The sequence below is a fragment of the Micrasema longulum genome, unplaced genomic scaffold (assembly GCF_059751315.1).
Source record: "Micrasema longulum isolate JH-2025_06_02 unplaced genomic scaffold, ASM5975131v1 h1tg001032l, whole genome shotgun sequence".
Lineage (NCBI taxonomy): Eukaryota > Metazoa > Arthropoda > Insecta > Trichoptera > Brachycentridae > Micrasema > Micrasema longulum.
In genome coordinates this window covers 446,089-459,684 of record NW_028278220.1, presented here as the reverse complement: position 1 = coordinate 459,684, position 13,596 = coordinate 446,089, and the positions used below count along the sequence as shown (strand labels likewise).

Below are 13,596 nucleotides of genomic sequence, written 5' to 3'. Positions count from 1 at the left end.
TACATTTGCAATAAAATGGAAATATGTTGTTTTTTTGTGTGTAAAAAAGTTTAGTTTTGAATGTTTACAAACAGCATTTGTTTTTTGTGGATCTCAATCAGATTCTTTTCTTAAATTCCTTATAATTTCTAAACTAAAATAATATTAAATTCAATACATTTATACAAATCGTATCCTACATAAGTACACCCCTTTGTTGGTGAGACGACCGAAGTTTGAAGTTTGCAAAAAGAATGCCATATTTGAAAAAATATTGAGTAATGAATCTATTGATGTCTTTATTGGTGTTGATCGTCTGGAGAAAAAAAATAGCACTAAGTACTTGGGACTGTTAGTGGACTCGCAGCTTACTTGGAATGAACATGTTGAGCGCGTGAAAGGAAAGATTGTCCCTGTAGCTGGAATACTGTACAGATTTCAGAGAATGCTTCCAGTTTCGCTGCTTCGAGCAATCTATTTTTCTATGGTCCATTCGCATTTATCATACCTATGCTGTGTTTGGGGTTTTGCAACTAAGAGCAAAATTTCTGAGGTGCAGATTATTCAGAATAGAGCGATCAGAAATGTGTTTCACCTACCGTATGATACTCATGTAAGGGACATTTATTTTGAAACAAAAATCATGCCTTTTAGCATGCTTTCCTATTTCGAGATAACTGACACTATCATTAATACTACTCTCGACTCAATGCACAGTAACATAAAGCCAGCTTTCATTGGAGACATCCATCGGTACAGTACTCGATCAAAAAACAATATATATATTGGATCTGTGAAGTCTACGAAGTTTGCTACTAGATCTTTACAATACATAGGTTTCAAGGAATTTAATAAATTGCCACAAAAATTTAAAGTACCTATTTCAAAATATAGAAACAGGACGTGCGAATTGAAGAATTATTTTTTCCAGAAGTACTTTGAATAAATAATGTTAGTTTATAGAGAATGCGCATCTTGAACATATACCTTTTAATATTTCACCGTTTTTGCTTGTATATGTAATTTTTAATACTATTTAAATGTTATTTGTGTTTTTTTCTTTTTATATACTTTTTTTGGCTTGTATACATAATTTCAATTTTTTCAACGTTTTTGATAAAAAAAATTAACCTGTATTGGGTGTGCGCATATTTTGTTAATTAAAAAAAATGATTTTATTTTGTACAAGTTCAGTATGTATATATACATCCATGTAATTTTTAAACTTTTTCAATTTTCTTTCCCAGATTGCATAATGTAAACATTATTTTGAATTTATTTCCATGCCTAGTATTCTGTTTATTCTGTTATTTTCAAGTATTTTTCATCCCCTTTTTAATTTGTAGTATATCATAATTTTTATTTTTCTGCTTTTGTTAAATAATATTATAGTTTAAAATTTAAAAACGTCTCTAAAAAAAATATTATCTGTATGTCCCTAAATGAGTTTTTTTTAAAAAAAACTCCTTGGGAATATTGTATATAATTATGTATAATATGTTTTCAATATAATAAAAAAAATAAAAAAAAAATTATTTTATGTTTTAAAATTCAACCATAAACAAGTACCTGCTTAAATTCATTATTTTTTAATATTGTCAATTTTTAGTTTTGGAATGTAATCATTAACAAATATCTAGGTATCTACTTATCAATAAAAAGTCTTTTCCCATGCTAATAGCAGGCAAGCCAACGTTCGGGCAGGACAACGTCTGTCGGGTCCGCTAGTAGATATATAAAAAGTTACTGCATTTATAAAATTTAGCTAAAATATAGTTTGTTAAGTATATGATAAGTGTACACATATCTTATTTATTTTGATTTTATAAACAAGATTCGAGTAGATACACAACTCAGAAGCTAAGAAGTTTTTTGAAAAGGGATTTTCAAAATGCCAAATTTAAAAGTGAAAAATAATGATTGAAATCATCAATTGACCGGTTTTAAGAGTCGAAAGTTATTTTACGCACGTTAATTTCTGAAAATACTTACTTTTTTAATAAGGCTGCCGCGAGTTTTTAAGGCTCGCCATATCAGAGTGTAAACCCCTCCCCCTCTGTGCCCCTCCCGCGCCCTTCTCCCCTCACGACTGCAGCCCACAACCCGTACGTACAATTTCATTATAGTTAGTCCACAAGTTTCCCGCGCGTGGTTTAATTGCCGCGTGTCTGCGTCCTTACAAACTTCAAATTTGTCGCAAGATGGCCACCAACATCGCGCGTTCCGTTTAAAATTCGGATTGGTGCAGTGTAATTAGTTTTGAATTTCTAAAGTTCTAATTTAGATCTAATTGGACATCTTTTGACTTTTTCTGTGGCTCCGTAAACGTCAAAATGTACGAGTGATTTTTTAGATTTTTGTGGTGACATGGGAAATGTTGGTTAATTTATTGGAAGAAGTTTATTTCACCGGAAAATGAATTGTGCGTACTATCAACAGCAACGAGATGGACGCATACCATATATTCCTTCGGGAAATATGTACACCTCTGAGGTTTGTTAAACTAATTATAACAAATAGATGCTGCATTAAAAAAAAACATTATGTAGATTGCGCCTAGTATTTTTTTTACATATGAATAATAGGAATGCAAAAAATTTTTTTTTGTTATATAAAAAACGCATGATTATATAATATGATATTTTATTTTCAAATGCATAAAAATCATGATAAATTAAGTTAAATGAAAAACACACAAAACATTTTTTTAAATATGCATACTGTTAGGTACTATTTAAAATAAAAAGACGAAATAAACAAACCAAATTGCTATTTCTTTGGATACGGTCTAGACTCTATATTATTAAATTAGTAATTTCACAATTTGGAAGAAGTTATTGGCAGTTTCTATTGCTGCGATTTTGTATGCGAAAGTTGATTTTATTTAGTATAAATCGACAGTTCAACGGATTGCTTAGTAATTTATAAAATTACTTTAAATATAATTACAAATTACGAAGACATTGTGTATCATAAATTTTAAAATAATATTTTATTTATTTTTTTGAATATTTAAATCGGAAAAAAAGTGGCCTTTGTTCCTTACATTTATTTGAATATTTTGTTGTTCGGATACTTAGTAAATTATGCGGTCTAGAATATTATTAAATGCATATTTTCATGTGGTGTTTTCGAAATTGGAATAAATCATTGGCGGTTTCTAGTGCTGTGATTTGGTATGCGAATGTTGATGAAAAGGAAAGTCCAACGGTTTGTATACAATTCAAACCATAATATTATTTTTAAAATACGAATTACAAAAACACTGAAATAAGATTTTTCATAGATAAATTTAACCCGAAGTTTTGAAATTGAATTCAATAGTTTTTTTAATATTAAATAAAAAGAATAGTGTACCTTGTAGGTGACATTTATTTAATATTTTTTAAGTTCGGATAGTAAAAAGTACAAATTGATTATGAATTTAATTTTAAAACAAACGTCTGTACCTATAAATAATTATACGGAAAGTAAAAAAAAATGATAAAATATATTTAACGTCATTAAAGAGTTTGCGGATAAAAGCTGTGTCTCAAAATAAAACAGTTTTAAGAGCTTTTCTTGTAAAAAGCTCTTGTGCAGCTTTCGGTGCTATATAAGAAAAAAGACAGAGTAAAATACATATAAGGGAAATTGTCGCCTTGTAATGAATCCAAATGTATACATTGTTACCCACCCAATATCGATGCATCATTTGTACCGAAAATCCCATTGTTAATAATCGGGTTGTGGTCCCGTGGCTAGTGTTGCGGACTAACGGGCCGGAGGTCCGAGGTTCAAACCCCCATATAAATACCCTAACTGGATTTCCATTTTCTAAAAGTGAGTTTTTTACAACTCGTTGAAAACGGCCACCAAAATTGAAAAATAAGGATAAATTTTAAGAACGTTAATATTTCTTTTATTTTTTTTTCCAAAATACATGTTTTTTAACAACATTTTAAAAATAAACCATCGGCCGTGATGGAAAAATACCAAGGAAAACAATGTGGTTTGAATGTTTTAAACATAGTTTTTAAATTCCACGATTTATTTTGAAATAAAATACGTTTTTGCATCAATTTTTCAACAACGAAATATGTTTGTACTTGTCGTGGTAGCAAAAATTATAAAACAATAATTCGAAATAAATAATCCGATTTGTATTTTATTACGTGTTATTTATTTATTAACTTGGTAAAATTATAAAAACAGGAGTTATTATCATCAAGACATTATATTTTTTTTAAATTTACAAACAAGGACCGTAAAATTTATAACAGATGGTTGTCGATATATTTTAGTAAAAACAGCTTAGACACAATGCTACGTTGAATCGCATCCTTTTTTGCCACCTTTAAGCAAAAAATGATTTTGTAAACGGATGTACCAAAGTTATTTAAGCATTTTATCACATTCACTTCTATTTCACGTTTTTACAAGCGAGATCAGTATTTAGAAAAATAAAAAAAATAAAAATAAATATTAGATGATTGTCATCTTTATCAATTAGTCTCATAGACATCACAAAAACATTTATTTATTTATTTAACTTTTTGTACATAATGTTATTTGTACATTGGCGGGCTTATTGGCAAACGGCAATTTCTTCTAACCAACCAATAAAAAAATTGTTTCATTTTTTTAATTCAAGTTACAGAACATATTCAATAGAAAATAAAGATTAAAAAGCTTAAGAAAAAAAATATGAATAAATAAATATATAAGAATATAAATAAACGTATTTGTTTATAAATTAGCTTAAATCAAAACTGTTACTCGATGGGAAAAGGGAAAAAAGAGGAAAGCGGAAAGGAAGAGAGATTAAGGAAGAGAAAAGAGATGTTTCTTCAGACGTTATTTAAACAGAGATAATGTAGTAACATCTTTGATGGTAGATAGGAGATGATTCCACAGTCGAGCCGCAAGGACACTATATAAGTTAGAGAAGAAAGAAGAATTGTGGATGGGTATTAAGAGAGTGCCTTGAGAATTGGAACGAATAAGTAAACCATGAGCTGATAAGCGTTGAAATTTTTCACGGAGGTATAAAGAAGCGTTAGGACTATGAAGTACATTAAACAGAAGTGAGAGGGAGTGATAGTCTCTCCGCTGTCTGATTTTGAGCCAATTCAATTGCCTACGATAATCAGAAATGTGGTCATATTTCCTAAGACCAAAAATGTACCTTACGCATGTATTCTAAAGTCGTTTAAGTTTATCAAGTTGCTCACAGCTTAAATCAATCATGGAAACATCAGCGTACTCTAAAATGGGTCGTAGTAATGCTTGTACAAGAGTGCATTTAGTATTAATGGGTAAGAATTTTCATCACGCCGAAAAAACTCGTTAACGTTTTTTTAAAGTTTTTTTTATAAAAAAACATTATAAAACATAAAATACTTGAACGTGATATTTTACACCCAGGAGTTTTGAAAAAAAAATCATATGGGACGGTACATAGAAAAAAAAACATTTTTGTGACAATACATAATATCAGTTAACATAATCCAAAATGGTAAAAAAAACATAGTGTTATGCATTATTTGTAGAAATTATCCTAAAAACTATCATTACCAAAAAGATTCAAGTAATATTTTTTAAAAGCAACACTTTTCGATTTACTATTCGACTTTTAGATTTTTAGTCCATCATTATTAAATTATCGGGTGGTTGTGGTTTTATTTCACATACAGAACTGTATTCTCCGTCCGCCTGGACACAGAATAATATAAATATAACAGCGGTAAATAGATATCGTAATTTTGGCAACGTGTAGAGGGAACAGTGCTCCTCCGCCATATTGGTCCAGGGTTGGCGCCAGGTTGTAATTAGCGGGTCCGGGATAATTACAGGGTGGGGTCGGTAAGGAGTTCGGGCCCGGTGCGGGACGTGAGGGGAGAGGGACAGGGGGGGCGAGTTTGGATACACACAAGAGTTATGTTTTATGAGCGAAACTGTGGGATTTTAAGGGTAAATAAAAAAAATCGCGATGTAATTAAAATACGCTTGATTTATTTTTGTTTAAATCATTAAATCATCTATGTCAATAAATTATATAAGTTGCATGCCCGCTCATAGCCTCGCCATCATCATTCCCTTTTCGCACCTCATGGTGCATAGGGCACTGGTGTGTGTCACCGATCTGTGGACTTAGACTCCCACCCATTTTCGTTACATGAAGGTCAGGTGATAAGTCTTACGCTTCAGGTGCCAGGGTTCAGGTCCAGGGACTGTGAAACATTCTAGTGTAAAAACACAGTATTTTGTGTCAACCATGTCGGGATTTGAACCCGAAACCTCTTGCATGGTAGGCAAACGCACTAATGACTACAACACGAGGTCGACAAGTATGGCATTAGTGATGTTATATTAACACTATCGACAAAATCAAGATAGGAGTTCTGCGTTGATTTTGACATGTAGAGCGAATGGACGGCAAATGAACGGCTAAAAAGGTTTTTGATGCGAATGTTGATGGTTTAATTTATATTCATTGTGCTTCATTTTGTTTCAGGTGAGTACCGAGGCAGATCGATTGATCAAAAGGGAGTCATCCATGATGGACGCTCAGGAGAAACTGATCGAGAAACAGGACTCGTTGGATTGGGTAATTTTATCACCTAAAATCACAACACTGTTTTATTTCAATTTATTTATTGCGTTTTATGCACATTACAAAACACATATTTTACGGCATTCATGATATTAAAAAAATATTCTAGATTTGCTTTGTAAAAAAATGTAAAATAAAAATATCCATAAATATGTAAAATGATAATAATAGTAATCTTATACGTTTGACTAAATTAGCGGATAGGAATTTGAACTCAATTCTTTTAGTAAGTCTGATTCATTTTGGTATGTTAAAATTCGTCGTCTATAGCTTGGAGCAAAATTGTCCGACGGCTTAAATCATTCGATATAGTACCTTCTCTATCAGTCCTACAGAAACAATGTGTATGAGCTAGAATGATTTTAACAAGATCCTAATTAGCCAAGGCCTGTGGAACAAATTCATTAAGGCCCGAAGGGCTCATTATTTGAGGCCCGATGGGCTGAATCGACTATCGTGTAATAGTCAGCGAAAGCTGACTGTTATTATTTTAAATTACAGATTCTTCGCTGTTCAATGTTAATCACTTACTCAACGAATTTTTTGTATAGATATTGAATATATTACATCTGCAATTTTTTTGCGGGCTCGGTAGCATTATTCTAAGAGACGAATTCTCCTTTCTCACATTTAAATTGCAATGAACAAAAAAATCGTGAGGCACAAAGGGGCGATATTTGAAGGTGCTTGAGATCCTTACCAACCGAGGCCTGAGGTCAATCAACTGAGACCCGTAGGGTTCTAAAACGAGGCCCGGAGGGCCGATTTTATGAAGCCCGAAAGGCTGAATTCCTTAGCATGGAACAGTCAGTGATAGCCGACTGTTGCCTGCTAATTATACAATTATTACAGTTAGAAGAAGATATCCTATCTGAACGTTATTTTTATAACATAAATGATGTTGCTATCCGAAGAGATACGAATGGGTAAAAACGTTGCTTTTTCTATTGACATCACCGTTGTTGGCAGGTTGGTTCAGCAAGCAGGAAGATAAAACAGCTTAAGCAGCCTCGTCATTCGGATCCTAGAGAAATATAAGGTCGCTCCGTCGCACCTAAGTTGATCGTAATACCATGTATCAAGCAAATACATAAGCATAAGTATATGCATTTATTTTCTTCTTCAATCTTGATCTGATGGTGATCTTAATTTTGTGTTTAGAACTTAATTTAGTTAGTCTTATGCTTCAGATGCCAGTCCACGGATAATGAAATATTCTAGCTTAAAACACGTCTTATATAATATATTATTTTTCTCTTTACTGTGTAACATGTTCTCTCATTATATTTGTGAAAAACTTTAACTGGATGTATGTATTATTTTTTATATTTTGTATTCTTATATAACAGCTGTTGTTTTTCCTTAATAAATAAAAAAAAAGTCCTCTTTTAAAAATATTTCCGCTATTATTATTAAAATTGATAACTTTTATAGCATCATTTTCATTTAATATAATACATATATATGTAAGGGTACTTTACAAAGCGATTATATTGATGTTAATTCAATTCTAACATATTATTCATAATCTAAGTAAAACAATATATTTTGTCATCACATGCTACGAGCATAATTTAGAGAACAGGAAAGTTTAAAGTTTTATTCCTAAACCACACTTCTTATTTCATCATTTTATTCTTTCAATATATCATACATAATTTATTTATTTTTATAAAATACATTTTTGCGTTCATGATTTACCCAAATATTAAATTTTGAGGGCCATTTTTAACAAGTTGTAAATAACTCACTATTAAAAAATGGGAATCAAGTTGGGGTAGAGTGGGATTCGAACCACGGACCTTTGAGCCGTGAGTCCGACACACTAGCTACGGGACCACAACCCTATACACAAATACTTGTACATAGTGTCGTTTAATTTTAAATTAGTGTAATTTCCGAGTTTGGGGTAGTTACCTTGAAACTGGTCAAAGTGTAACTAAAAATAAGTGGTTAATACCATTTTACCGAAGTGACATAAATAATCCAAATTAAATCCATTACAAACTCGATTTGTATGTCCAATAAGCCCGGACAAAGGAAAATAAAATAAAACAAATAAAATAACATCTTCGTAACTCCTCCTCCTTTCCATTTGCGAGTCCGCGGTTCGCATCTCGTCCGGGGCACAATGAGATCACACAATATCTCCTACAAAATAATATCACATATCTCGGGAACAATGTATCGATTGTTCCGTGGCGCCCCCGGGCAGGGCTGCTCGGCTCGGCCGGGGACAATGGGCCGCCCTCGCCCCACGCAGGTCCCGCGCCCCGCGCCACGAGCGTTCTGCACTTGTGCGGAGAGTCACTGAGACGGTGGATCAAATCATATTTTTAAAATATGGACATCTAATTTTGTATTCCAATATTTAAAAAAAGAAAGAAAGTAAGGTGATCAGTCTCACGCTTCAGGTGCCAGTCCAGAAAAATTCAATACTCCTGTTTAAATAATCCTTAAAATAAATATTTCGCATTTACCCTGCTAAAAATAGAACCCAGGACCTGAAGAATGGCGGGCAAACACGCCAACCACTACACAACAATGGTAGTTATATTCAATAGTTATCTCTTTATTAATAAATCAATAAATGATAAAACAAAATAACATCTCTTACGTTTGAGGACTCAAAGTTATCGTAAAAAGAATGTATTTTTTAAATCTTTTAATTTTTAACTGGATATTTTTTTTGTTTGGACTGTCGTAATTTTGAAAAGTTAATTATTATGATTATAAAATCTCGATAAATGTTTTTTAAAATAATCAATTAATTGTTAAAGCATCGTCCGAAAACACGTTTAAAAAAACCATAAAAACATACAGTAGTTCATATTTAAAAACATTGAAATATGGATTTTTGAACTAACAAAAGACCAATTATGTTTCTATAAATTTTGTAAAAAACTTGAATAATCGTTAACTAGTACTAACAATAGACAGACAATAGGGTATTTTCATGAACTGGGGATATAATTTTAAATGTATTCAGTATTTAAAGAATATTTTTACGATTGCGAGCATTTTACTATAAAAATCTGAAACGAATGTTTTCATTTATGATTTCCTATTTAAAGTTTGATAGAAATAAAACGGCCCGTAACTGGCCAAAAGGGTTGATGACGTCACGTGTGACTTATAGATCCTACGTTCACTCACATCCTATACTGAGATACTCCGACACGGGCGGCTTGTGGCTTTTTATTTGTTTTTTATAGTTAAGTTTCGTCTTTTCCTTTGCTTTTTTTTGTTTTCATTTATAAACATCTATGGCATTATGACTGACATTGGTTTTTTACAAAGAAAATCCGATAACTTGCCCAAAATAGATAGATTCATGATGATTCATTCATATTTTTTTCTCATCCAATACAAACTTTTTAAGTTCTGAGTATAGAAATGTAAAGGCCGCAAAGTAAGGAATATATATAATGTTTGCTTCCAGAATGTATTCATTTAAATAGTTGTATTATTTGCATGTACTATGAATGTATTGTTTTGCGTACATTTAATGCAAAGGGGATGTAACGTGACTTTGACACAACATAATCCATAAAATACCATTGCTTGTAAACATCTCTGTTGCTCGAGTGCGTGTTAATGCCTATTTTTTATTGAATGTTTATATCAGCTAGGGAAAATTACGAAGACAATGCCATAGGTTACATTCAAGTAAAACGGACGGGTGATATTTGAATGGTAAAAGGTCTCGACCTTTTACCATTATCACCCCAGAACATAAAGTTAGAACCAAAGCGTACTCGGTGACGTTGATTTGCGATGAAGTCTAGGAAATAATAGATTCTTAGAACTTTGTTCCAAAAACGGTATAAATTTTTATATATGAAACTCTCGTCAAATCTAAAATATATTATATGATACAACTATGGAGAACAGGATTCCAAAATTGCATAAACAGACTACAACGACAGCAAAATAAAATATGTATTAAAGGTAGTATATGACTCTTTAAAAAAACTAAACAATTAAATGTTAATGAACCTTTTCAGCTAAAATCTTTAAAATTTATCCATATGCAAAGAACTATAACTTGAAAAAAAATGTAAGAAACATGGACATAATACAAGAATATCAGAACAATACCACATACAACATTCCAAAACAAGACAAAGACAATTGAGACTAATAAATCAGGCACTGAAATTATACAATAAATTACTCGACAAAACTAAACAAAAGACTCAGACAAACTTTTCTAAAGGCGTAAAAAATAATATAATAACAACAGAGTATGAATAGAAAATTATTCATTATTTTTGTAAAATGAATGTAAAAATCCGTAAGGGTTAGTAATTAAATTTAAATAAAAAAAAAAACAAGTAAAAAAAGATTTTTTTTATCATAATAAAAAAAACATGCCTGTAATAATAAAGGTTCTGCCTAAACACAGAAAATTCCTGGCTTGTCGTGACCTGAAACAAAGAAGTCTGTGAAATAAAAAAAATAAATAGTAAAAAACAGAATGGTTTATTTTATTTAGTACCTACCGAATGTATTACTATTACATCAATATAATTGCATATTACACAACATTTTACAAATTACTTCATGACTGTTTTATAATCTTAATATACCCCAAGACATGAAAATCAATTGTCTTTATATATACAATAAACTCACGATATTTAGCGCTAATATTAAAATAATTACTATGAAAACAATAGAAGAAGAAGTTTAAAAATTGGAAAAAAAATCCGGCGTTGCCTAGTATGTGAAATAATTCAGTTGGATGAATCTTTTCACAACAATAAAGGTTTAAGCTTTTTAACTTCACTAAAATCAACAAATGGAAGAATTGATGAAATATGGATGTTCAAAGACAAGCAAAATGGTGAATGTTACACAGTGTGTAAAGTGGCCACTTAAACCAGCCAATGACATACCAATGACAGGTCGTAAATGCGTAGACTTCCATATTCCCTTCTTTAAGGTATTCTCCATCCCTGTTGTAATTTGTTAATTTTAAAGGATTATTTATCCGTGCAATTTCCAAATAACAATGATTGGACAAGAGCGAATAACGAATGTATTTGTTTAATATTTTAATTTCTAGTTTATATAAAGCACTTTCGATTGTGTTGGATGCTAGAATCATTATAAAAATATATGTAATATCAAGCGTATCTATTGATTATCGATATGTGTACCGGCTATTAAATCTGAGTATACATTACTGCCTGGTTATGTTTGGAATCAAATTAAATTCACACTTTGAATCACATGTTTCCATTCCATTTCAATCAGAATTGATCGTAATGGCTGACCGCAGAGGCATCATATTTAATGTATCGATTGAAAAAATACGAGTTGTAAGTGATCTCTAGTCTTTCTTGTAAGCTTACAAAAATATTAAATTGAATTAGAAAGTTCAAATAAAATGAATCAATGGACCTTTTATGCAAACATACTTGAGTAAAAATGCATATAACGTTATTGTTGCGTCAAATATAAAATTATAGGCCTCGAAAAGTTTAGAATAGCTCGCTCGTCAGAGAGTTTAATTTATAAATTAATGTTTAGCAGCGTGAATATTTAAAACAGTGGTAGTTACAAATTATTGTCCCGAAGCAAAAATAGCAATTTGTACATTTATTTTACATTTATAATATAAAAATTGTTTTTTTTATTTTTAAAAACTTATTAAGGTTATAGAATTTCTTGCCAATTTATGTTAAGCAAACATTAGTCCAGATCTTACTTATTCCACTCCTTGACTATGCGGATGTATGTTATCCAGATGCTAACTCTGAATTACTTGATAAGTTAGAACGATTGCAGAATGTTTGTATACGATATATCTTTGATCTTCGCAAATTCGACTGCATAACCGAATATCGCACGCAACTACATTGGCTCAGTATCAGGCATAGAAGAAACATCCACACTCTATGACTTCTTCACAATATTTTAAATAATCCCACTTCGCCTGTTTACCTGAGAGAGCTCTTCCAATCTATCACAACACGGGGTATCTCTTCGTTCTAGTGACGAGAGAACCCTTTTAATACCCTTTCATCGCTCTGATTTTCTTGCCTCCTCTTTCACAGTAGTTGCTGCTTGATTGTGAAATAATCTACCCACAAATGTTAGAGACGCCCCTTCTTTATTAACATTTAAGTCAATATTGAAATGTCACTATCTAAATATTTAAGATGTCCCTTAATCGTTCTTCTTTCCTTCCCATCCCCTCTCCTCTTTTCGTAGTATAGTGTTAATTTTTTATGTATTTTTATTTTCTTAATCTTTGTATTTAATTTTTGTATTAAATTGTAAGATTCAATATGTCCATGTACTTGTAATTTTCTTAATCTGAACGGTTTAGGTAGGTAGGAAAAAATTGCATTAAGGCAATATGCCCGCCTTTATACGTATATAAAGTGTTAAAATAAATAAAATATATTCAACGGCACGGGATTTTCTAGTGAAAAATAAATTATAATGAAACCATGAAATACTAAATAAATAATAATAATATACCATTCAAGTTTTGCGATATAAAAGTCAGGCTTCTGTTTAGATTACTTTTTCAATTTTTTTAATTAAAAACAAATAAAATTACAATTTTTTACATTAATCTAATACATATATTTACATTAACGTTTTCCATTACGTAAAAGAAATAAACAATTCTTGTGTACATAATGGGGAGTGACGTCTTACAATAGATTATTTTATTTTAATAAATAATATTTTTAGAATAACATAAATAAATTATAACAAAAAACAAAACAAAAACGATTTCAATCACGTACGTTCAATACGTATTTTCTTATTTTAATATAAAGTAATATTTTCCTTTCAATATATACTTGTTTGTGTGGCCGTAAAGTCTCATTATCTGATTATTATCTGCACCGTATTTAATTTAACAATATAATATATTATGTAAGAACTACGGGACGACAAACTTGACTTGGAAGGATGCACAGCAGCTAACAGCCGATAAAGTGGCCTGGAGGCTGTCTGTGGACACAATGCTCCACCTAGGAAGCAGGCAATGGTGA

At 31.1% G+C, this 13,596-nt stretch overlaps 1 protein-coding gene across 2 annotated transcripts in view; it reads left to right on the top strand.

Moving 5' to 3' along the window:
- The first annotated feature begins 2,137 nt into the window (after positions 1-2,137).
- Positions 2,138-13,596, top strand: part of Sp1 (transcription factor Sp8) — a 102,238-nt gene continuing 90,779 nt past the window's right edge. The window contains exons 1-2 of one of the 2 annotated variants that reach the window (XM_088232872.1): positions 2,138-2,472; positions 6,476-6,568. In XM_088232872.1, the coding sequence (XP_088088998.1) occupies positions 2,395-2,472; positions 6,476-6,568 (171 nt within the window). In that variant the 5' untranslated portion in view covers positions 2,138-2,394. The remainder of the gene's footprint in view (positions 2,473-6,475; positions 6,569-13,596) is intronic. The other variant, XM_088232873.1, reaches the window with a different exon arrangement.